We start from the raw sequence: 25,828 nt of genomic DNA on the forward strand, positions 1-25,828 counted from the left end.
AAGAAAACAATAAAAATTCTCTTCATTTATTCCAAGGAGATATAGTATTTCAAGGATACAATCTCCACTTCTTCATATATCACATGTATGTGTACAAATACACAAACTTAAAATGTCAAACACACAGTGTATCAGAACTGGATATACCACGTACAAGTGATAGCATCTACGTAGATATAAGTACTACATTATACCTTATACAAGACACAAACAAATTCCGTTATCTTAAACTCAAATCATAGACCCTGCATAACGTGAAGTAAAAATTCAGTTCCAACAGTTAATTTCTAATATAAAATAAACTTGATATTCCTGAATGCTTAGGCTATCTCATGACCCCACTCACTTCGAGATAATGAAGTTGTCAAACTGTCAACTGTATATAATTTGTTACATGAAATGTGATGAAAAAAATATCTAAATTCCTGTTACCAAAAATTTAGTTAGATAATATGCAGTTCTATATTCATCATTTGGCTTTTTTGTTAACACATTTGAATAATACCCAGGAAGTGATGACAAATTTGAATGGTGCACAGGAACTGATGACACATTTAAATAGTACACTAAAATTAATGACACATTTAAATGTTGCAAAAAAATAATACAAATTTAAATTCAACAATACAAGAGATGTTATAGAGGGACACAATTTGTGGACAGACAGAGTGATTACTATAGGGCATCCATATCTCTCATACAGGGCCCTAATAAGAAAACACTGCAAAATGATTTTAGCACTAATAAACTGATACATCATATGTTATCTACAATGCTCAACACTGTTAATCTAAAACAGTTTTATAAGATGACATTTTGGATTTCTACCAACCACTTAACTGTAATGAAAAGAGTAAACTAAACTTCATTGTAAATATAGATTCCTGTGCTGCATTCAATTTCACAAAAGTTCCGCAAACCTTAAAGTTTTAGGGATATAAAGCAAAAACATTGGCAAAAATTTCTCCTGAGATATGAGATTTCAGGAAGTTTTAGCCATACAAAGAGTGACAAATTGAGTTATTGTAGAAACTAGAAAAGAGAGACAATGAAATAAATGTGGTTTTTCCTCCTTTGTCATTGTTAACAGGAAGTGAGATCATGAAAAAGAATATGAAGGACATAAACATGTAGGATTGGGTTTTGAAGATGTAGGCTGTTTATAAATGTGAAATAATTACTGCAGTAAATGCGAGATCCATATTAGTATCAATTGAATAACTTCTGTCAAGGATGAAATCTGGTAAACTGGAGATCCCCGGTGTGAAAAACCTTCAAAAAATGTTTGGTTTTGTAATTTTAATTCAATCTTTTCATTTTCAAAAATATCCAGTTTAAGGAATACTTTGAGATGTAAATTGCTTTTACTAAAAAAATATTTCAAAATGAATGCTATATCAAAAATTCACGTTTTTTTTTAAATTTACCTGGATACTTTTGAGCCTAATTGAGGATTTAGATTAACTTCTTGATAAGGGGAATTTTGTATCAAGCATATTGGTCTTAAGGAAGTCTTACAGTATCTTGGTATTTTCATAAGCAAATTAACTGGTGAGTAGAAGCATAAATTCTCATTTATTATACAATTAATAAAACATTTATAGTTGATTGACAGCAATTACAGGTAAATATTTCTGAAAATATCACAACATTCAGCACTTCTACAAACTGGTACAGGCTATAGAACATAGGCACATTGTATACAACAAACATCCATGGACGTTTCCTGGCAAAGCATCATAAATGTTTTAAAGTTTCACCAGTTTGGAAAAAAAACTAAACTTCAGGTGATTTTGCATATTGGAAAAATTAATCACATTAATTAATGGAGTCCAAAAAATATCTATTTTGTTGGGAACACCAAACAATGTTGATTGATCTTTTTGAAATCAAACCATACAAATATGTTTCTTATTGATTTGTAAATAATTTTGCAAAATCATTTCAAAAGATAACATACATGTACAAGGAATTTGTTTTCAAAGAAAGACAACTCCTTGTTTAAAATCAATGAGAACAGTCTTGCGTCTTATTTATTTTCCTGTTGCTAACTTGATATTCATGACCATTTGGAGAACAAATCCTCATCAAAGAATGTACATGTTGTGATTTATATAATTTGGAATTTGAATGTAAATTTTCAAATCTTACTGAAAGTAAACTAAAATAAGTTCTAAGATGCGATTCATTTTTTTTTTTAAATACTTCAATTTCAATATTGTAGATATTCAAAATCTACTTATGTAAGTTCAATTAAGCATTGATGTCATTTTTTTTTTTAGTTTCATTTGAGTAAATCATACCCCTATGAAACTAAAAAATAATTGACATCAACCCTTCTCATAAATTTTTGAAATTGATTTTAAAAATTAAACATGTTTTATGTACAATTGAACTGATCTTATAAGGGATTCTTTTTCACAAATCAATAGGCAATATTAATGTCAATGGCCGTATTGTGACGTCACATATTTCGCACCATTTTCAGATTTTTTTCATATAGGTAAGGAAAAAAATCTCAACCAATCAGAAAGCCACATTCTGCGTACAAACACTGGACAATCTATCATTATACTATAATCAACAAGTTATCATGAAAGTTCTTACAATATTTAAATTGAAGCAAAACCATGACAGCCAATCTGATATCAGCTTTATCACTATTTTATCTCAACTGTATAATGGCTCACAAATTCACAACTAAATTTTGGTAGAAGTTTTATCTATGAATGTTAAAGTTACCACAGACTGAAGTTTAGTCATTATAAAAAAAACAATAATAACAAAGTAGAAAAGTAGTTTCTGCATGGTTGTTCTTGACTGTAAAATGCTAGAACACCCGAGAAACTCACAATTATGTCCAAGGTATGTAATAGAACTACATTGATGAGAACTTGAAATCACAGAACAGACCAAATATGAACACATGCATCCGATTAAAGATCCTTGAAAGAGTAGAAGAATGAGACAGGGTGTTTCAGAAGAGTAAGCATCAAATTGCTCAGAGCCATGAAATTAAACAGAATTGTTAATTTAGAATTTAAATTAATCTATTACAAACAACAGATCTTACCTAAAAATAGTAACAATTTAGAAATAGAATTAAATATATCTCAGCATTACCTGAAAAATAAACATCAACAAGAATTGTGATCCTGAGATCACTTTCTGAAGTCTGTAAAAGCCCGGATATAGAGATAGTTAAGATGACCTGCTTGGATTTGAAAACCCCTGTCCATAAAGATGTGAATTTCGTCTCCGTCCATGATGTCAAACCGACTCATCTGAAGAAGCTCTGACTGAAGTTCCTGGTAAAGCATCTCCTCATCTTCAGGATGGTTCGGTCCGCAGCCGTAGTGAAACATTTTAAATGTTAATCTGAAAATCCAAACATAATTTTGCTGAATTTGATAAAAACAATAGGACACTACACAAATGGAGGTCTGGAGATGTATGAAGTCTTAATGCTAAAAACACAAAAAAATTCTTAACCACCAAACTTGTTATCCCTCCTCATCTATAGTCACTTTCTATTCAGCCCTACAGGAGAGGTCTAAAACATATGAAACATATCTCCTCAAGTGCCAACAAAAATTTGTTTGAGGATAAAAACTCATTAAACACAAAACTTGACCGATATATGAAGTTCCAAAATCTGTTTAAAAATGTCTCTAGAGCGATTCCAAAAAGTGAAGATATGTTTAATATCATGAATAGAATGCTTTATCGCCTCGAGTTCTTCAGTGACATGTGCGTCAGAGTTTTCTCCCTTCTTTTATAATAACTCATCCTATAGACTTTATACACAAATAACGCAAAATGTAATTATTACATCTTTCCTCTGTACAGCTTTTAGTTATTCTGCTTACCTTAGGAAAAGGGTTTTTATCCTCAAAAAGAAATTTTAACAACAACAAAAGAGGGCTGAATCTATCCTTAGAAATAATACTGTAAAATAGTTTTGTTTTCCAGTGTGATCTTCACTTTGGTTTGGTTTGTTTAATGTCCTGTTAATAGCCAGGGTCATTTAAGGACATGCCAGTTTTTGGAGGTGGAGGAAAGCCGGAGTACCTGGAGAAAAACCACCGGCCTACAGTCAGTACCTGGCAACTGCCCCACGTAGGTTTCGAACTCGCAACCCAGAAGTGGAGGGCTAGTGATAAAGTGTCGGGACACTTTAACCACTCGGCCACCGCGGCCTCTTCACATATATATGTACCTTGTATCGAGTTTCTTGGCTACGAAGACCTTTAACTCATGCACCAAGTCTTTGACCTTGAATGTACCCTTACACAAGGTCTTTCCATTTAAGATAAACGTCAGCGTGGCTACTTCCTTAAACCCACGGGAGATGTCAACGTCAACAATGGGTTCCAATTTACCTGTAATTAAAAAAAAATATTGGTAAATTTCAAAAGAATTTTTTTTTTCATTCTTTTTTTTTCTTTTGTGTTACTGCTTGTTTTAATTAGATCAATCGTAATCTATACTTCCTAACAGATATGTATAACTTTTTTGACATTACCATCATCAAGATGTAACCCCAGTAAATACTAGTCACAATATAATGCTAGAGATCTTCTCTTTAGCTCGATCAGTTGAGTATAAGCAGAGACAGTGAAATGTGCTCTGTTACATTAGCGCCAGCACCAGGAATTATACTTAGTGTTACTGGTGAAAGCATTGTTATAACCCCTTGAAACTCAAAGACAAGTTTTTTCCTGGAAGGGGAGTACTGGGTAGTCCCCACAATATATATATACCAGTTGCTGGAGATAAATTCTATTTAGTTTAATCGGTTGAGTGCAAGACTAGTAAGTAAGCCAGAGGTTCTGGATTTGATTCCCTTAGAATTTTCAATGTGCTATGTTGCAAAGATAATACATCAGGGTTTTTTAAGTAGAACTCTTTGGGAGGATCAAACATATCTTATTAAGGTAGCATATGTCCTTAAGTGAAATTTACACCCACGGTTTAACCATACCATGTTTTGCCTCCAGCACACTGTATCTCTCTGGTTGTGATTCCTGATCCATAAAGTACCGGATGAAATATCTTTCTGCTTTCTCCCTCTCTGTCACGGTTACCTCACTGCCATTCAAGATTTTGATGTTTGGTAAACTGGCAAACAAAGTTGAGAATATTATTATTTTTTTTTATAACTTACCAAATTTTGATACATTTTAATATAATTCACATCTACCAGTTAATTTGATATTCAAGGGCTTCTTCTCATTATCATAACTTTGTGGCAGATGACGACTACAGACAGAGGAAGTAACAGTATAATGTTTTTAAGGGTTGCAGATTGATAAAGATGACGGAAAATTTGTATGGTCAACATCCTATTGTACTTTCTCAAGGGTCTTCATAAGATTCTATATTTCTGTTCATATTTGCCCTTGTTAAATCAATTTCAAATTTGGTTATCGTATTGGCATTATTTTGTTGACTTGCGCAGAAACTTTTTGTTTTACTAAATTTTGATATTTCACTGAAAATTTTTGGCCATTTCAAGTGTTACTTCTTTAAGGACTTTTTAAGCCTTTAAAATCAAAATTGATATGTAATTGTTTCTTCAAGCTTTCGGAAATATTTTTGCATAGGAAAGGATAGCATGCAAGATTACAAACTTTACTAAAATAATGTGTAGCATCTAAGAAGGGAATAGAGAAATGTTCATTGTCAATTTGGCTTTTAATGTATTTATATTACAGACCATCAAATTATCATTATTTCTCAAAGACTGCTGGACTTAGATCTCCTGTATGTTGTTCTGTGAGGTGGTCACCAACTACTACAAGGAGACACTGCCTCAAAATTAGCCTGGCTGTTCATGGAGCGATGAACCCAGCAAACAAACAAGATCTGGTTACTAATAACTAAATAAACAAGTACTAATTGTAATGGTAAACCATTACAGATGTCCCCCAAACGCCCCTGCAGTCGTACAATTATGTTCGGCATCCCTCAATATCCCTATATACCAAATTTAATTGAAATTGAACAACATCTAAATTTCGACCAATCAGAACCCTCCGTATGGTTGCTATGGCAACGAAACCCATTCAGTTGATTTTGGAGTCCCCTAATACCCCTACATACCAAATTTCATGAAAATCTGACAATATCTAAATTTAGACCAATCAGAGGTCAGGAAATGGCGGCCATTTTGTTAAAAAGTGAAAGTGAGGTTACAAGATGTGACCGGTGTCCCATGATGTACCTACGTACCAAATTTCATCAAAATCAGACAATATGTAAATTTAGACCAATCAGAGGCCAGAAAATGGCGGCCATTTTGTTAAAATGTGGAAGTGAGGTTAGGGGAGTGACTGGTGACCCATGATATAACTACATACCAAATTTCATTAAAATCGAACAATATCTAAATTTCGACCAATCAGAGGCCACTATTTTGTTTCCATGGCAACAAATCTTTTCGGAAATAAATGTTGCCACGTTATTTGGCATCCTAAAAACCCATATACACCTATTTTCACTGAAATCGGAGACCGAAATCTAAAAACAGGAAGTGGGCTCTGGCAGCCATCTTGGATATCCGATCGCGAAAAAAACACCTGGTTGCACACCCCCATACACCAACGAGTATGTCTGTGAAGTTTGATGATGATCCGCCCAGTAGTTTCTGAGAAAAATGTCGGAAACCTCCGCGGCGGAAGAAAGTTGAAGAAATAAGAATAATTAAATAAGTATTTATATAATAATCCGAATTTTTATGTTAATAACCGTAGCGACTAGATAACAACTGTTCTGAATGCATATTGAAACAAGAGGCCCATGGGGCCTGTATCGCTCACCTGGTTGGATTTGACCAAATGCCAAAATAATGTTCATGTTCAATTTATTCATACACATACTCTCTAAGGGACTGAAAGACCCTATGGATTATTTTTACAACCTAATTGTGTTTGAAGAAACTAAGTTCCTTAGGGTGGGGAAAGACCCTTGGGCCTCTTAGACTCCGCCCCTCAGGCCCCTGGGTGTTCAGAGTAAAATTTATACAAACTCTGTTCCCCTCCCCCCAAGGATGTTCCTGACCAAATATGGTTCTAATTCATTCATAACTTTATGACTTGTAGCAATTTAAAGACTAATCTCTATTCCCCTATTTGGCCCCGCCCCTCAGGCCCCTGGGGGTTCAGAGTAAAAATTTATACAAACTCTGTTCCCCCTTCTCCCAAGGATGTTCCTGTTCAAATTCATCCATAACTTTATGACTAGTAGCGATTTAAATGATTAACCCTATTTCCTCTATTTGGCCTCGCCCCTCAGGCCCCTGGGGATTCAGAGTAAAAATTTATACAAACTCTGTTCCCCTTCTCCCAATGATGTTCCTGATCAAATTTGGTTCAAATTCATTCATAACTTTATGACTAGTAGCGATTTAAAGGATTAACCCTATTTCCCCTATTTGGCCCCGCCCCTCAGGCCCCTGAGGGTTCAGAGTAAAAATTCATACAAACTCGGTTCCCCTTCCCCCAAGGATGTTCCTGACCAAATCTAATTAAAATCCATGAAAAATTTTATGACCAGTAGCGATTTAAAGACTAATCTCCATTTCCCATATTTGGCTCCGCCCCTCAGGCCCCTGGGGGTTCAGAGTAAAAATGTATACAAACTCTGTTCCCCTTCTCCCAAGGATGTTTCTGACCAAATTTGGTTCTAATTCATTCATAACTTTATGACTAGCAGTGATTTAAAAGATTAACCCTATTTCCCCTATTTGGCCCGGCCCCTCAGGCCCCTGGGAGTTCAGAGTAAAAATTAATACAAACTCTGTTCACCTTCCCCCAAGGATGTTCCTGACCAAAGCTAGTTAAAATCCATTAAAAAATTTATGACTAGTAGCGATTTAAAGACTAATATCTATTTCTCCTATTTGGCTCCGCCCCTTAGGCCCCTGGGGGTTCAGAGTAAAAATGTATACAAACTCTGTTCCCCTTCTCCCAAGAATGTTACTGACCAAATTTGGTTCAAATTCATTTATAACTTTATGACTAGTAGCGATTTAAAGGATTAACCCTATTTCCCCTATTGGGCCCCACCCCTAAGGCCCCTGGGGGCCAGACCAACCGTTTATACAAAATTGGTTTCCCTTCACCCAAGGATGTTTCAGACCAAATATGGATCAAATCCCTTTATTCCTACGGAAGAAGAAGGATTTCAAAGAATTTGCTATATTTCCCCTATTGGGCCCCACCCCTAAGGCCCCTGGGAGGCTGACCCACCGTTTATACAAAATTGGTTCCCCTTCACCCAAGGATGCTTCAGACCAAACATGGATCAAATCCCTGTATTCCTGCAGAAGAAGAAGGATTTTAAAGAATATGCTATATTCCCCTATTGGGCCCCACCCCCCAGGCCCCTGGGAGGCTAGACCCACCGTTTATACAAAATTGGTTCCCCTTCACCCAAGGATGCTTCAGACCAAACATGGATCAAATCCTTTTATTCCTGCAGAAGAAGAAGGATTTTAAAGAATATGCAATATTCCCCTATTGGGCCCCACCCCCCCAGGCCCCTGGGGGGCCAGACCCACCGTTTATACAAAATTGGTTCCCCTTCACCCAAGGATGTTTCAGACCAAATATGGATCAAATCCCTTTATTCCTACAGAAGAAGAAGGATTTCAAAGAATTTGCTATATTTCACCTATTGGGCCCCGCCCCTCAGGCCCCTAGGAGGCCAGACCCACCGTTTATACAAAATTGGTTCCCCTTCACCCAAGGATGCTTCAGACCAAACATGGATCAAATCCCTTTATTCCTGCAGAAGAAGAAGGATTTTAAAGAATATACAATATTCCCCTATTAGGCCCCACCCCCCAGGCCCCTGGGGGGCCAGACCATCCGTTTATACAAAATTGGTTCCCCTTCAACCAAGGATGCTTCAAACCAAATATGAATCAAATCCCTTCATTTCTACAGAAGAAGAAGGATTTTAAAGAATTTGCTATATTTCCCCTATCGGGCCCCGCCCCTAAGGCCCCTGGGGGGCCAGACCCACTGTTTATACAAAATTGGTTCCCCTTCACCCAAGGATGCTTCAGACCAAATATGAATCAAATCCCTTCATTTCTACAGAAGAAGAAGGATTTTAAAGAATTTGCTATATTTCCCCTATTGGGCCCCGCTCCTAAGACCCCTGGGGGGCCAGACCCACCGTTTATACAAAATTGGTTCCCCTTCACCCAAGGATGCTTCAAACCAAATATGAATCAAATCCCTTCATTTCTACAGAAGAAGAAGGATTTTAAAGAATTTGCTATATTTCCCCTATCGGGCCCCGCCCCTAAGGCCCCTGGGGGGCCAGACCCACTGTTTATACAAAATTGGTTCCCCTTCACCCAAGGATGCTTCAGACCAAATATGAATCAAATCCCTTCATTTCTACAGAAGAAGAAGGATTTTGAAGAATTTGCTATATTTCCCCTATTGGGCCCGCCCCTAAGGCCCCTGGGGGGCCAGACCCACCGTTTATACAAAATTGGTTCCCCTTCACCCAAGGAGGCTTCAGACCAAATATGAATCAAATCCCTTCATTTCTACAGAAGAAGAAGGATTTTAAAGAATTTGCTATATTTCCCCTATTGGGCCCCGCCCCTAAGGCCCCTGGGGGGCCAGACCCACCGTTTATACAAAATTGGTTCCCCTTCACCCAAGAATGCTTCAGACCAAATATGAATCAAATCCCTTCATTTCTACAGAAGAAGAAGGATTTTAAAGAATTTGCTATATTTCCCCTATTGGGCCCCGCCCCTAAGACCCCTGGGGGGCCAGACCCACCGTTTATACAAAATTGGTTCCCCTTCACCCAAGGATGCTTCAGACCAAATATGAATCAAATCCCTTCATTTCTACAGAAGAAGAAGGATTTTAAAGAATTTGCTATATTTCCCCTATTGGGCCCCGCCCCTAAGGCCCCTGGGGGGCCAGACCCACCGTTTATACAAAATTGGTTCCCCTTCACCCAAGAATGCTTCAGACCAAATATGAATCAAATCCCTTCATTTCTACAGAAGAAGAAGGATTTTAAAGAATTTGCTATATTTCCCCTATTGGGCCCGCCCCTAAGACCCCTGGGGGGCCAGACCCACCGTTTATACAAAATTGGTTCCCCTTCACCCAAGGATGCTTCAGACCAAATATGAATCAAATCCCTTCATTTCTACAGAAGAAGAAGGATTTTAAAGAATTTGCTATATTTCCCCTATTGGGCCCCGCCCCTAAGGCCCCTGGGGGGCCAGACCCACCGTTTATACAAAATTGGTTCCCTTTCACCCAAGGATGCTTCAGACCAAATTTGGTCAAAATCCACTGAGTAGTTTAGGACTAGTAGCGATTTAAAGGAAAAGTTGACGGACGGACGACGGACGACGGACGCTGCGCCATGCCATAAGCTCACCGGCCCTTCGGGCCAGGTGAGCTAAAAACTAGATGATCTGACCACACGGGAACATTGTACGATGCTTACTTGCCGAAATATACGCAATTTAATTCAAATCCAAACTGCCTCACAGCTTCAGGTCGCCATCTTTGTTCAAATCAAAGCATCTGTGCGTTTGAAACAGTATGCACTGCAAAGCTTCTAAATGATACTGTGATCATAAATTTTAGGATTATCAAAGAAACGAAAAGTAAATTTTAAATCATTTTAATTTTGATTGGTTATAATTTAGGTAAGCGAATTGAAATAATTATTTATAAAGGGAATTCAATTTTCTACTCAATACTGATAACTTTTCTTTTATTTAGATAATCTTTATTTCTTTCATTTCATTTCATTTTACAATGTAAAGGGAAAATTAGATTCCCCAATATATTCGCGGGAAATGAATTTGATGACGTAGCCGGAAGCGCATGCTTTCAGAACGTGACCCGGAAGATATGTTCACCTGTAAACGACAGTAAACGATAATAAAAACAGAAGATTATCGAATATCACTGGATTTTTTCCGTATTTGTTGAGACACCAATGTGCTAGAATACAACGGAAGGTAACACTTATTTAATTCATAGCTATCGTATCAAATAAAACGAAGTCATTGCGAAATAGCAGTGTCTGCTTGCTGAGCTAGACACAGGGGCATGTCTAGTTTTATATTACAAAAAAATAGTCAGAAATACCTACATGTATATATATTGACAAGGGAAACATCCTATCGCCATTGAAATTCTGACCTATTTTTTCAAACTTATTTTTCCGAACAAAACATCCAATATATATAGGTATTTCTGACTATTTTTTGTAATATAAAACTAGACATGCCCCTGTGAGCTAGACCTACTTTCGTTTTACAGTTTACGCACATGGTCATTTAAATACTTCATCTTCACAACCATTGTCTATATAAATGCTTGTCCACGACATTGTTCTATGTGGGAATATTTGTATTTCTGTACAGTACAGTGTAATTACTTTTTTTAACTGACTGGTCTGGTTTGGAATATTTATATAATTAACTACCCCTGACCACAGGGCCACGTAACTACATTCACGTTTTGAACACTTGTCTGTTTACCATACAACTCATAATCCAGCTGCCGCAGGTTATGAGTTATTATAGGTTAAAGAGACATATCAAGTGTGTCTCAGGCTAATCATGATTCATAGGGTAAACAGAGATATATATCAAAATGCTTCAAGTGTTTACAAAACGAAAAGATTGTGACGAGGCGCTGTGCCCCAACTGACATTGCTTAAGGCACTGAGCACAGGGGTTGGTGTTGATAACACATAGCTCTATTTGGAAAAGTTATTTTGTATTACAAGATCAATTAAATTTATTTCAATGCCTCCACTATACGTACAGATTGAAGTTGGGACCTCAGGAAAATTACTGTTACAGGCTAGGAGAAGGAGAAAATGTAGCAGCCAGATTAGGGTTCGAACCCGGGACCCTCCGAACTCTAGAATAAGACGGACACTCTACCACTGAGTCAAAATAAATGTCTGGTTATTAATACATGCTTTTGGGAGTCTGCAGCATTCATGTTTGTCTCCGGCTTTTGGTAGTGTGGAACTGTGGATCTGATGCCAACTTTAAGGTTAACTCACTAAAGCGAACCTAAATTGCTGAAGACACCCAGCCAAAGAAAAGAAAAGACACATTACAGTTTATTATCGAACCTCTGTATCTAACCGTCTTTTCTAACCAAAGGTTGATTATTTTGTATTCAACCTTGGCAGATTTAGCCTTGCATTTCATTCCCCTCATCTGCCACATAATAGTGTACACTGGCCACCTAGTCTTTTCCTTTGTTGCCATTTACATTAAGAATATAGTCAATTTAATCTTTCCCAATTGATATAAATACAGAAAAATTTTCCGGAATAATTTCAGCAAAAAATCTGACATTGCACAAATCACCTCAGTACTATGTGCTGTCATTACTATTTACACTTCCAGGGACTTGCCATGAATTTGAACTCATGGTCTACCCATATGTAATACACAATTTCATATTAGATACTCTTAAAAAAGACACACACTAAACATTGGAAAGCTTGTTTGTTTCTACTAACAGGTAAATGGAAAAGAGGGTACCCAGTTAATTGGTGGGCAGGATTTTTTTTTTTTTTAACAATCTGCCAAAAACAATTCAGCACAGGGAAGTTTGAAATAGTGAAACAATTCAACACAGGAAAATCTGAAATAGAACAATGTAACAGTTCATTGAACTGTTTAAGCAACAGATATAACCAATGGATGGAAAACCTGGAGATATCTATATTTTAAGTGTAATTGAATTACATATACATTGTAAAGTATTACTGACAGTTAAACAGGAATCAACTACACAAAGGTAACAAATATTTGCAATTTAGGAAAAAAAATGATTTGGGCAAAATCTTTTTAAGTTTATGATGGGTTAGTACTAGTAGAAACAAAGCTTTTATTTTTTATTCTATTTGGCCTATCAAGGCTAAGTCATGAAAATATGGTTTTAGAAAAAAATATTGGATATTAAAGATGAGATTTTGTTAAACATTGGTTTAACATTGGTAGATCCATCCAAAAACACTGCAATACTTTTTTATCAGATTTTCATATTAGATCTGGCAATCTCACCTTCTAACACGTCAAAGACCCTTGATGAGAATGAGTAGCCAGAGTTTCCTCTGGCCCAAACACCGAAAGTTAGACACATACAAGCTCTCTTGACTTTGGTTTAGGAACATATTCTCAAAAGACAACCATCACATATCAAATTCAGGGCTGGATTTCCACTAACTTGAAGAGTTGTGTCCCTTTATTTTCTTTCCTATATATATGTCTTATACAGTTCTAGCTATTCTAGCAGTTTATTGTTCATTTTTTCCCCATTGTTCTGCACTTCATAATTAATATACATGATGATACATATGTAAGGGGGAGAAATGGGACCAAAAGGGGGATTCTTCCATTCAAATGAACAGTACACACTTTGTAGTTATGGTCCCAAATCACGAGATGTGGTGCCCTTAAATGAAATGGTCTCTGTCTGTCTGTCTATTTTCAACTCAATCACATGCCGGAAAGTCTACCAAGTTTTTTTGAATGAATGACCTTTACCTTCATTATAGGGCACAGGGGCCAAACATGCAAACATTTGAAAATCTTCTACTCAATAACCCAGAGGCCAAGTGACCTGATATTTGGCCTGTAGTATGCTGTGGTAAAGTGATACAAAGTTTGTTAAAATGAATGACCTTGACATACATTCACAGTCACAGGAGTCGAACATGCTAAAATATTGAAACACTTTTTTCTCAATAGCCAAGAGGTCCAGAGATGCAGGTCATTGAGACAGGTCCATAGGGCATCTTGTTTGGTTGCTGCACAATACCTTAATTACTCTTTCAGGCCTGCAGGTCAATGTCACTATTTCTATAAACTGGAAATCGGTTGAAGTACAATACAGCTGAGCTGATTATGCTTATTAGAAGTTATAAAGTTCTACCTTGTGCCTGCTTTCAAGGATAACTTAAAAGGGCCCAATGGTCAAGATCACTGCTACTAAAGAAAGTATTTGCTTAGAATACTACATGTAGCTTCAGGCTTGAAAGTCAAAGGTCAAAGATAATGTTACTATAAATAGAATCAAAGTACTGAAAGTACTGAAGACACAAACGAAAACAAATTATTTTAACTGCTTTTGTTTAGTGGGGACATGGTCAACTTTGTATGGAACATCACCAATACCTGATTAGGACTAGGACAAAATATTGGAAAGAAAAGAAATTCATATCTACTTTTGATTGCAAGTGCGTCTTGGCAGCTAATTGTCAGAATAGGTACTCGGGTAATCTTATTTGACATCTTCAATGGGTTAATGTATACGTAGTTGTAGATGTAATATGAAGGTCCTAGATTACCTGTAAAATTAATGAGGCCTTTCTTTTCAAACTTTTGAGGATCCCATGCCTATAAGCGCTTCACAAATTATCATTATCATTAGCATTTGAAAAAATATTTATACATTTGATGTAGCGCCCCATCTAGCTACCAGCTTTTAGATAAGAGAGAGCTCAGGTTAAAAACATTTGTGTGATTGTTTTAGGATTTTATCGTGTGTGTGAGCCCTGGTTTGAATGATGTTATTTCAAGGTTTTGAATGATATTTTGTGGCAGATTGTTCTATCCCTTCAGTACCTTCTGTAAAATAGCGATAACAAACTTCAATTGTCAAAATACAATATGGCTGCCTGTCGGCCATGTTGTTTTCCGATTAGTCTCAAAATGCAATATCCATAACTAGGCACCGAGGGGAGCCTACAAATAAAATTTGAGAAAGATCCCTTCAGCACTTTCTGAGAAATAGTGATAACAAACTTCAATTGTCCAAATCCAAGATGGCTGCCTGTCGGCCATATTGTTTTCCGATTGTTCTCAAAATGCAATATGCATAACTAATGTAAGCACCAAGAGGAACCTACATATGAAATTTGAGAAAGATCAATTCAGTGCTTTCTGAGAAATAGCAATAACAAACTTCAATTGTCAAAACCTAAGATGGCTGCCTGTCGGCCATATTGTTCTCCGATTGGTCTCAAAATGCAATATGCATAACCACCCACCAAGGGGAACCTACATATCAAATTTGAGAAAGATCCCTTCAGCACTTTTTGAGAAATATCGATAACAAACTTCCATTGTCCAAATCCAAGATGGCTGCCTGTCGGCCATGTTGTTTTCCGATCAGTCTCAAAACGCAATATGCATAACTAGGCACCGAGGGGAACCTACTTTTGAAATTTGAAAAAGATCCCGTCAACACTTTCTGAGAAATAGTGATAACAAACTTCAATTGACAAAATCCAAGATGGCTGCCTGTCGGCCATATTGTTTTCCGATTGGTCTCAAAATGCAATATGCATAACTAATGTTAGCACCAAGAGGAACCTACATATGAAATTTGAGAAAGATCAATTCAGTGCTTTCTGAGAAATAGCAATAACAAACTTCAATTGTCAAAACCTAAAATGGCTGCCTGTCGGCCATATTGTTTTCCGATTGGTCTCAAAATGCAATATGCATAACTAGAAACCAAGAGAAACCTATGAAATTTTAGAAGATCCCTTCAGTACTTTGAGAAATAGCGTTAACAAGAATTGTTTACAGATGGAGGGACGGACGGACCAGTGACGCAGGGCGATTTGAATAGCCCACCATCTGATGATGGTGGGTTAAAAACACCTGGGTCTGATAAACAGACTCTGGAGGCATAGAATGCGGATGTAGACAGGGCAGGGTATACCATCACGACGGGCACATTAAACTAAGCACTATATTCAAAACTTAGAATTACATGCTCATATCAGCTCAGACTTGAGACAGTTTCTTAATCGCTCATTAGAGTGAACATGATTTTCATATAGCACTCTACGTTATATGTTTACACTCCATACTGTGTAGCTAAAAATAATCTATACAACAAAAACACATTCATTCACATGTACAGTTCAAATCAATTTGAAGTGGAATTTTGTTTTTCACTTATGTACATTGCATCAAATATTCTCCGCAATAGTATATGTACCATATACATAACTGTAACTGCATGATACATATATATATGTATGTATGGTATATATATCATGTTAATTAATGTTAGTGAGATGTGAATGTAGCTATATGTATTGATATCATCGATTTCAAAATCAGAGTTTTTTTTTTAATCTGCAGCATCTGTCAGATGAAAATGTAGTTCGAATGCCCAAACTGGATGAACTGTACATGTAGTAGCATTCTTCAAAGTCCATTATGAATGCTTTTCATACAAATGTATTTCTTTCAATTGTTCATGTGTTTAAATTATTAGAACACTGAAGTAATTTTTATTTTCATAAAAATGGAAGTACTGCTTATCTTTAAAACTAAATTGGATATTGATAAGATAAATTTGCCAAAATGTTAAAAATCAAACCTTATTAAGTAGAATCTAAACAGTTGTAAATGGCTAAGCCCACTATTCTTAACAACAAAATTACTTATTTTGATTCTCTGTCAAATATAATCAGGTTACTTGAAGACTTTGTCAGAAAAGTTAACACATATATACATTATTAATAGTTGCTTTAATTAAATCAATCTGAATTTGAACATTAAACCGACTTAACAATTTAAATGAAAAAAATGTGTTTTCACCATTTACCATAATTGACAAGAAGAAAATAATTATTTAACTCAACCTATGATATAGTATGTAACAGCCATCAAGACAATACTATTATCTTTAGTCATGCCAAGTTATTTCACAATAGGATATATGCACAACACAAAAAAGTTTTACAAATTTTTGTTGTTTAGAAGAATAATGAACTTAGTAATTTTTGCTGTTCTTCTCAAATAATATGTACTAGTGTTGTAAAGAAAAAAAGATTAAATAATAATAATAAATCTAAGTTAGAATAAATTATTTGCATTGATTTATCAATACTATACTGTGCATTAGTTTAAAGGTTAATTTAATTCAGAAGCTGAAATGATTTAAGACAGAAAAAACCGCAGATGTAGGAATATAACATTTCCACTGCCTTTAAATATTTCTGGTTAAATTTAGCAATCAGTACATTTCCATGAAAAATGGTGTTTTCTAAAGAGTTACTGCCCTTTAACCGTCCCTGAAGCGTTCAAAACTCCACCAAACATAATAAAGGTCTATGTAGATGTACATCGTAGACCCCTTTCTTTTTTATAATATGCTTCGACTGTTATGTAATATTTCAAATGATAATGATAGATCATTTTCTATTTTTTTTAAACCATCACGAATATTAGAAAAAAAGAATCAGTCGCTATAATTAGAGATGAAATTTTCAGTGACGTCTACATCTGCATGCAGACAGCCACGTTAATGCGGTACGCGTTCTGTAAACGAAAAACTTCATGTGCATTACGTAGGATATAATCAATAGATCCGAAGTCAATATTAATATTCACAAGTCCATTTGACATTTCGAAACCCTATTCAGTGAGAATTTATTTAACTTTTTATTTGCAAACATGCGTATGGTACTCGACTGCCGTTGTTGTGATATTGTCATGATGAATAGACAACTTTTTTTCTTTCGTAAAAAACATCTATATAATCTAACCATCTGCAGACTACATCAATCACATGCAAATTAATATTTCAGTGAGAAAATGACATTCAAAGTTGGGTTTGATCACCTACTCTTTCTTTTATTATTGTTTACATTACTGAAAGATGGCGGACAAAATCGGATGCTGGATGAGTGATTTTTCAATGTACAAAATAACAACGATATTCCGACGAAACTTTATCAATATTATAACCCATTCAGTAACATGCCACCAAAGAAAAAAAAACACATAGATGTCGATGATGAAAATTCAGCGTGATGTTAGTAGATTTTTCTTCCGGGTCCCAGGTAAGCAGCAATATGGCGCCAGCGAAAAGTCGATTGTATCATTCCGCGTGAAATCTAATGCGTTCAACGCGGAAAAATGTTCTTACGTATCATCGACAGAACATACTTAAATTAAATACTTTGAAAACTATCTATTTGTGAGGTTCTGTTGTTTTGTCATATATCTAACGAAACTGCAGTGTTGCATTTGACTCCGTAAGTCACGGGACTATTTTTTTTTTGCGATAGAATATGATTGTGAAGTGGCAGTGGAAGTTGTGTCAGAGCGAACGAAGATGCCAAAAAAAACACATTGTCCTGTCAGCTTCTAAAATACAACAAAACAAAAGGTGATTTTTTTTAATAGCTGAACTTCACTGTATGTCATTTTTTATCGTGAAGTTAAACAAATATTTACTGCATAACATTACGGAGTTACTGTAAAGCAACGTTTAGATTGGCCAACAGCAGTATCCGCCAGAGCCCTCAAAAGCGCTGACATAGACTCAAACTTACGTTTGTGTCTACGTTTGTGTCAACAAAACAAAAGGTAATTTTTTTATAGCTGAACTTTACTATATGTCATTTTTTATCGTGAATATTTACGATATTTACAAATATTTACTGCATAGCATTACGGAGTTACTGTAAAGCAACGGTTAGATTGGCCAAGGCAGTATCCGCCAGAGGGCATCGTAGATTTTGTCAGCTATACCTCAAAAGCGCTGACATAGACTCAAACTTACGTTTGTGTCAAAAACAAGGAGCCGCAAAGCTTGGCTTTATCCCCCGCACCCCGCAGTTGGTATGAAAACCCAAATACATGTATATATCAAGCTCAAAGTAAGAGTTATTAAGGAAAAAGTAATTTTGTATTTTTGATTAAGTCTCCATGGTGACAGAAAAAATACCGAAATTGGAAGGTCCGTAATAGCAAAAGGCACAAAGTTTCAAGGAGCTGCGTTGAACAGTTATGGAGTTATAGCCCGGAAACAAAAGGAAACAGTAATTTGGTATTTTTGACTAAGTTTCCATGGTGACAGAAAAAATACCGAAAATGGAAGGTCCGCAATAGCAAAAGGCACAACTAGGGCACTAGTCTGATTTATACAGAAAGTTTCAAGGAGCTGCGTTGAACGGTTATGGAGTTATAGCCCGGAAACAAAAGGAAACAGTAATTTGGTATTTTTGACTAAGTTTCCATGGCGACACAGAAAATACCGAAAATGGAAGGTCCGCAATAGCAAAAGGCACAACTAGGGCACTAGTCTGATATATACAGAAAGTTTCAAGGAGCTGCGTTGAACGGTTTTTGACGCGTTTCGCGGGAGATAAAAATAAAAAAAATCATCAGAAGGCTTTATTTTCCCCGAATAAAAAACTATCTTACACCGATTGTGTTATTCTTCAATGAACACAGGTGATAGATACGGTAGTTGTTTTAAAATATATAAATACTTATTACCGGTTAGCTTGTAATAATAATAATAAGAAACGGAGCAAAAACAATATGTCCCCCCACTTCGTTTGGGGGACATAATTATGCCATCAAAAAGCCTATTTTCTTATTTTCCCCCCTCAAATTCAAATTGTAAGAACATGATTAAGCATCATAATATAAGAGCATTAAAAATTTATACCTTGCAATCTTGAGTTTTCTTCGATCATCTTCGCCCTGTTCAGACAAGAGATGGATATCCTAAAATAAATTTAAGATAAAGAAATATTACATTTATACCAGTGAAATATCGAAAATTATTCATTCCATAAAAATAATATTTTCACAAGTGAAAAATATCACTTTTTCTGATTTGATCAATCAAAACACTGCTTACAAACGACAATGGTGAAAATTAAAAGCTGACCTGGTTTGTTTTCCTATAAAAATGTTATTACCAGAATATCTAACAGTATCGTCAGTAATACCAAATATATATTTCACTTGTGTGGCTAACAATTTGATATTTTTTTTATTCATGCTGTGCACTCGTGAAAAATATCAAAATGTTAGCCCACTTGTGAAATATATTTGATATTACTGAAGACACTGTTAGATATCCTCTAAATATTTATAACCTATTATTAACTAAACTGAATCGTAAGGGCTTCAGCATCAATTTGCTAGTTATAATTCATCCCATTATATATTTTTATTACTTACTAAGACAATTTTATACAAACAGAATCAGGGAAGGGGAAACAACTAAACTTTAAGGATGGCCTGATAATCTTACTGGATTTATGACGACAAAACTGAAAACAAAGTATAAGTTAGACTGACCGGTATAAAGGTCAGAATAAAATCCATCTTTCATGCATGATCAATATCTGAGTTGAATCTCACCAGATATCATAAGCTCCTATTCTACTACTTAATCTTTTAAATCTGCTCTCCTGTCACTGTACCCATGTAACAGAGCGCATGATAAATTAACATTTAAATCACTGCCTCCGCTAGGGATCGAACCCGGGACCTCTGGCTTACTAGTCTTACGCTCTACCGATGAAGCTAAAGAGAAGATCTCTCTAGCCTAGCGGTATTATTGCGGCTAGTTTTTACCAGGGTTACACCCACAAAATCAAATCTATATATATATATATATATGTATAATTTTGGCTTTCTAAGAATTGAATAAATCTCTTTCTCTCTCATGACAACATCTTCAACTTGTTGAAATTGGACATCACCAAGAAGAAGTATATTCTGTACAGGACAGGCACTGTTAAAGAGACATACACAGGGTATAAAAATCTAACAAAACCAACCTGTATTCTGAGAGACTCAAGAGCTGGGAAAATACTGAGAGCTTGAAGGTGATCCCAGCTGTCAATACGGGTATCGCTGAGACAAAGACTTTCTCAGTTTAGGGAAGGCCTTTCTGTCCTGGCTATTGCTTAGTTTTGAACAGCATTCACCGAGACTTTCTTGGGGTTCCAAATAAAACTTGACAGGACCTGTGTTGTTAGTGTTGTTCATATGACACTGGCCATCTGCATTCCTGTCATCTTCTGCATTCATTTCTGTGTTTCTGTCACTTTCTGTGACCCTTATGTTATTGTTTTGCTGGACAACCTCAGGTTTATCCATCTTTGCTTGATCAACTTCTGAAAGTGCCTCTGCGAGAACCTGGTCTACAATGGTCTTTAGCATACTGATTGGAACTTTTGTTACCATTTTCCTCTTTTCCCTCATCCTTGTCCATGCCCTCTGTTTCTGCATCATTTGTTTCCATAGAAACATGATCTGCATCATCAAGAAGCTTGTAAGCCACATCCTTGAGAGGATTTCCTGATAATATCAGTGTGTCAAGCTCTGGCAAATGTCGAAGTTTCCATACTTCCTCCCAGCTGAAAAATGGTGATAGTTTTTTTTATGTTTAGTGTATTAAACTCGAAATGTCTGTTAGGCATGAATGCCCTGGCTCCTGAGCAAAGAAGTCGGTGATATGATAATATGTTGTAAATATAAATGAAATATATTGAGGGGATTTCTCAAGAATCACTGATTCGGGACAGATAAAAATCAATTAACACTGGTAATAATAACAAGTACATGTAGAAGACAAGACAATATCCGTAGGTAGATCTTCAACCAATTAGAGTTAATAAGGAGGATAATTTTGACTTTCCTTAATAACAGTAGTTTCTTGAAATTTTGCTTTGAAAAGTTTTGAGTAGACAAAAAATGAAAGTTAAAAAAAATGGTTTACAGGTTAAAGCTTTCAACTTCAGGATAACAGATACTTTTAACTTTGTGCTAAAGAGAAAGGCATTTTACTTTTGGATACCTGATTTTTTCAAGGTATCAAATTTCAAATTATCACAATTATATTACTCAGATAAAGAGGAGTTTGGGCTTGGACCAGCGAAATACTTTCAATGCAAATAGGATCTTTTAGTTATCTGAGTCTGCGATAACAAATTTTGTCGGTATCTTTTTTTTTTTTTTTTTTTAATTTTAAACATACAATCGATTATCCACAAAGCTTGAAGTGAATTTTTTTGTGAGGGGAGATAGTGTAGTAGTTCTATAATTTAACTATTGATACCCACCTATGAATCTCATTGTGGTTCATCTTTAAGTATGTCACCTTCTCTAGGACTCCAAGGCTTGAAGACGACAGCTGGGTATAGCCTGAACAGATTTGAAATATTTTTAGATGATTTCATCAAGACAGCTGACAGTCTATTTTATACATAAAGATTAGGGTTCTTCAAATCCAATTTGGTCAAAATGTCTTAATCCATGCTGAAGAACAGACATTATTTCAAAAATATGGGTCCCACAACTTCGCCATCAGATAAGGGACTCAGTAGGTAACTGACCTACCTACCATTTTTACAGGTGTGTAGATCTACCTACCATTTTTACAGGTGTGTAGATCTACCTACCATTTTTACAGGTGTGTAGATCTACCTACCATTTTTACAGGTGTGTAGTTCCTTCAGACTCAGTAGGTAACTGACCTACCTACCATTTTTACAGGTGTGTATATCTACCTACTATTTTTACAGGTGTGTAGTGATCTACCTACCATATTTACAGGTGTGTAGATCTACCTACCATTTTTACAGGTGTGTAGATCTACCTACCATTTTTACAGGTATGTAGTTCCTTCAGACTTGGTAGGTATTTTGCGACTGTCAACACTTCGTCCCATGTAACGTTTGTCTCATTGAGTACCAAGCTCTCTACCGTGTTCAGAGGAGTCTCCCATTTTTGTAGAAAATTCTGTAAAGAAAATTGATATTAAATGATGTACCGGTACAATGTTGATATTCCTTTTAGAGTGACACATGTACATATCCAAGCCCATTTTCTCACTGGTTTTGGATGGAGATTTTTGCCTCATTTTGGAGGAAAAAAATTGGTGAATTTGGAACGATTTTTTTCAGGAATAAATTGCAAATTTGGGGAATTTGACTTAAATATGAAATAATTTCAATTTGGAATGTGGCCAATTATTGGCCCCACCAATCCCTCAGAAAAATTCCTGGATCCAACTAACTAATTAATAAGACTTTCAAATTTATTACCATACTTTTTATGTCAGTGTTTTAATCTGTTGGAACATTTCAAATGAAAACATCATTTCAAAAAAAATAACAATATTGAAATATGCTTTCTTTGTGTTTCATTTTTCGAACTTAAAGAAAAATTCATTTTAATGATTTTGAGATCACAAACAAATTGTTGTTTATATTTAACCAATATCATGATAATAGAAATGTCAAAAGAAGAGTCAATTAAAAAATGAAAATATGCAGGTGCTTTCAAATACTAAGATGAAAAATAATTTAAACAATAATCACAATATGCCTATAATGGATATAATAGGTAGGAAATATAGATAATAGATATACCTGAGGTAGCAATGTCTACCATAGTAAAATCAACAGACAAAAATGGAGAATACATGTATCCATTTGTTTCTTTTTTAACTTTATGTGTTAAATTATTTTACATCAGCATGATCTAATCTAATTAAAGGATACAAGATGTAATAGTTTATAGAAACAAATAATGAAGATCAGTTTCTCAAAAAAATATAAAGTTTCTCAAGATATTTCAGTTATACGAACTGTGTCGAAGTGTACCTATATAGCTATCACTTAATCAACAAAACCCTTTAATTTCTGGAACATATTTTGTCATTTACCTTTTTGTTAATGATTTTATTTCGACTGAAATTCACAAATTTCAGGAATGGTAAATTTGACATGATGGTGAGAACTTCACCCCAGTCATCCAGCAGGTTTCCAGAAAGGTCAAGGTCATTGACATTGGGACACAGAGACCTCAAGCCGTCACTAGGGATACCAGCCATAGAGACATGTCTATCACACAGCACCTGAAATTTAAATACATGTAATATCATAATAATGCACCAATAATGTACATGTTTTGAAATTTGCAGCGATATAGTTTGATTTTAATATGCTGTTGCAAATTATGTTTTACAGGCAAATTAAAAAAAAAAAAAAGGTATCTCATTCCAATTTAAAACAAGAATAAAAAAATAGCAGTTTGGTTGTTTCTTTGAGAAATTCTTTGTCGGAAATCTTTTCACTGATGAATCATGATCTTTCAGGTTATACTATTGTCGGTGATGACATCATTTTCATGACATTTTGATATCAGTTGAGGTCAGGACATTGATTGTGAACTCAATGAAAAAAATAGAAACTGTTGTCTCTACAATACATCTTATATATATTTAATTACTGCACTTGTTCCGTGTTTAAACTTTTTCTATTACATTGCCAATCAAGTGAAATATCCTCTGTATTAAAAGTTAAAAAGAATGTTTTTCTTAATTTCTGTCAATTGGCTGGAAAAATATATATAAGACCATGGCCAGATAAGTTTATTTCCGGTTCAGAACATATATACATATATGACGTCAATTTAAAAAGGAACAAAAATTGAAACTAATATTGATTCCCATTAAGTATGTACTTTTAAAGTCATAATTATAAGACTATATATATATATATGTACATAACAGAAATTTAAACTTGCAGGACATGTCCCAATAAATTGCAAAATTAGTGAGTATAAAGTCGCCTTATAAAAGCTCAGGCCAGTTGGTATTTAATTAATCACTAGTGATAGGATGCACAATTGCCTTGAGAGCAAGAGGTCGCTAGTTCGAGCCCCAGTGTGGGCACATTATCTTTTATTATTCTTTCCCGTTATAAAATCATAAAATGACAGATGGGGCAACATATGTACTCAACCTCAGACTGTGTTTTCTGACTTCATCAGTCAATAATACTGAAACTGTATTTTGGACCAAATGTACTCCTATAACATAAGAGGCCGCTGGTTGGCTCTTTTTCTATCGCATATTATTTTGCCGACTGCGACGGCGCCTGTCAAAAGTATCTCGCCGTGTAAAACCTCTAACATTGTTGGAGTAGGACCAAATGGTGCAGATAATTTGAATGGTACTTATCAACAATTTCACTTATGAAACTTTGCTACCATTAACAATGGTCCAATAAAATATTGAGGATTTTTTTAAAATGATTTATGGCAAATTAATTTTAAATTTATGCAATAAATATATTGAACTGATTAAAATTGGAACAAATATGAACTTTCCATTTTACAAATTGGCAAGTAGGTGTATTTGGCTTCAATTAAGTCGTAAATACACTTATATAATTATATTGATTCGCATTATTTCAACATATATTCATTATCAACATACTATATATTCAGCGAAAAAAATTGATATAATATAAATGGATATTTCACATTTTTGACAGTTGATATTCAATCTGGAACAATTTGTATTTCATAACAAAATGAGTCACTGATAAAACTGTCATCTCTTGTATGAGTCACTATTTACATTTGACACCATAGATTATTTCTAGAAGCATGTCAAAATAATCAAGTGTAATATGAATATATGTACACGTTTATTGGCACTGCAAAATTAAGAAATGATCATGACCTTCCTTCGATCCAATTCCAAACCTGTCAAAAACAGATGTCAATACGATAAAATCATATTTCCACCTCCAAACGTAAATAAAATCTACTTTCACGCATACCACGTTTCTCAAGTAGGCCAGCTCTGCATCTGACCCGTTCGTCTTTGGTTTTCCGTGATAGACGATGTTCACCACAAAACCACCAGAATTGCACGAGTCGATTTCTGGCGTACAATATTTTTCCTTCAATGCTTCTGTGAAAGATTTTTGTCGTGGCAAGCGTCGTCTGCCTTGTCGTTTCTTTTCAGCTTCCATTATCAAGCCGGACACATGTACATACACTCTTAACCTGAACGAGTTGTCTTTCAAAGGTATTTGCGAATCATGGATATTTTTAGACTAGCCTAAAGTTCAGAAACTTCTCCCTGTTGTTTATTGTGATGAATCGGTAAATATTTAGGAGTAGGAATTATATTTCATATATGTAAGCACAATTATTTTT

The 25,828-nt window shown here is 35.3% G+C and overlaps 1 protein-coding gene across 1 annotated transcript; it reads right to left on the minus strand.

The window, feature by feature from the left end:
• Positions 1 to 12: 12 nt before the first annotated feature.
• LOC117316263 (tubulin-specific chaperone cofactor E-like protein) lies at positions 13 to 25,746 on the minus strand. The gene is made up of 10 exons (XM_033870801.1): positions 25,447 to 25,746; positions 23,541 to 23,732; positions 22,474 to 22,612; positions 21,934 to 22,015; positions 20,984 to 21,228; positions 20,647 to 20,738; positions 19,521 to 19,579; positions 4,985 to 5,121; positions 4,220 to 4,382; positions 13 to 3,378 (listed from the first exon to the last, which is right to left on the minus strand). The coding sequence occupies exons 1-10, from the start codon at positions 25,639 to 25,641 to the stop codon at positions 3,162 to 3,164; spliced, it is 1,521 nt and encodes a 506-aa protein (XP_033726692.1). The 5' UTR covers positions 25,642 to 25,746; the 3' UTR covers positions 13 to 3,161.
• Positions 25,747 to 25,828: the final 82 nt, after the last annotated feature.

The sequence above is a fragment of the Pecten maximus genome, chromosome 18, assembly GCF_902652985.1.
Source record: "Pecten maximus chromosome 18, xPecMax1.1, whole genome shotgun sequence".
NCBI lineage: Eukaryota > Metazoa > Mollusca > Bivalvia > Pectinida > Pectinidae > Pecten > Pecten maximus.

Bases quoted from the DNA above. Each gene is read 5' to 3' on its own strand.
- LOC117316263 (XM_033870801.1), bottom strand. From the start codon at position 25,641: ATGGAAGCTGAAAAGAAACGACAAGGCAGACGACGCTTGCCACGACAA. The intron at 21,229-21,933 runs GTGGGTATCAAT...ACCATTTTTCAG, and splicing joins AACCACAATGAGATTCATAG to CTGGGAGGAAGTATGGAAAC. The intron at 4,383-4,984 runs GTATGGTTAAAC...TTTTAATTACAG, and splicing joins TGTGCTGGAGGCAAAACATG to GTAAATTGGAACCCATTGTT.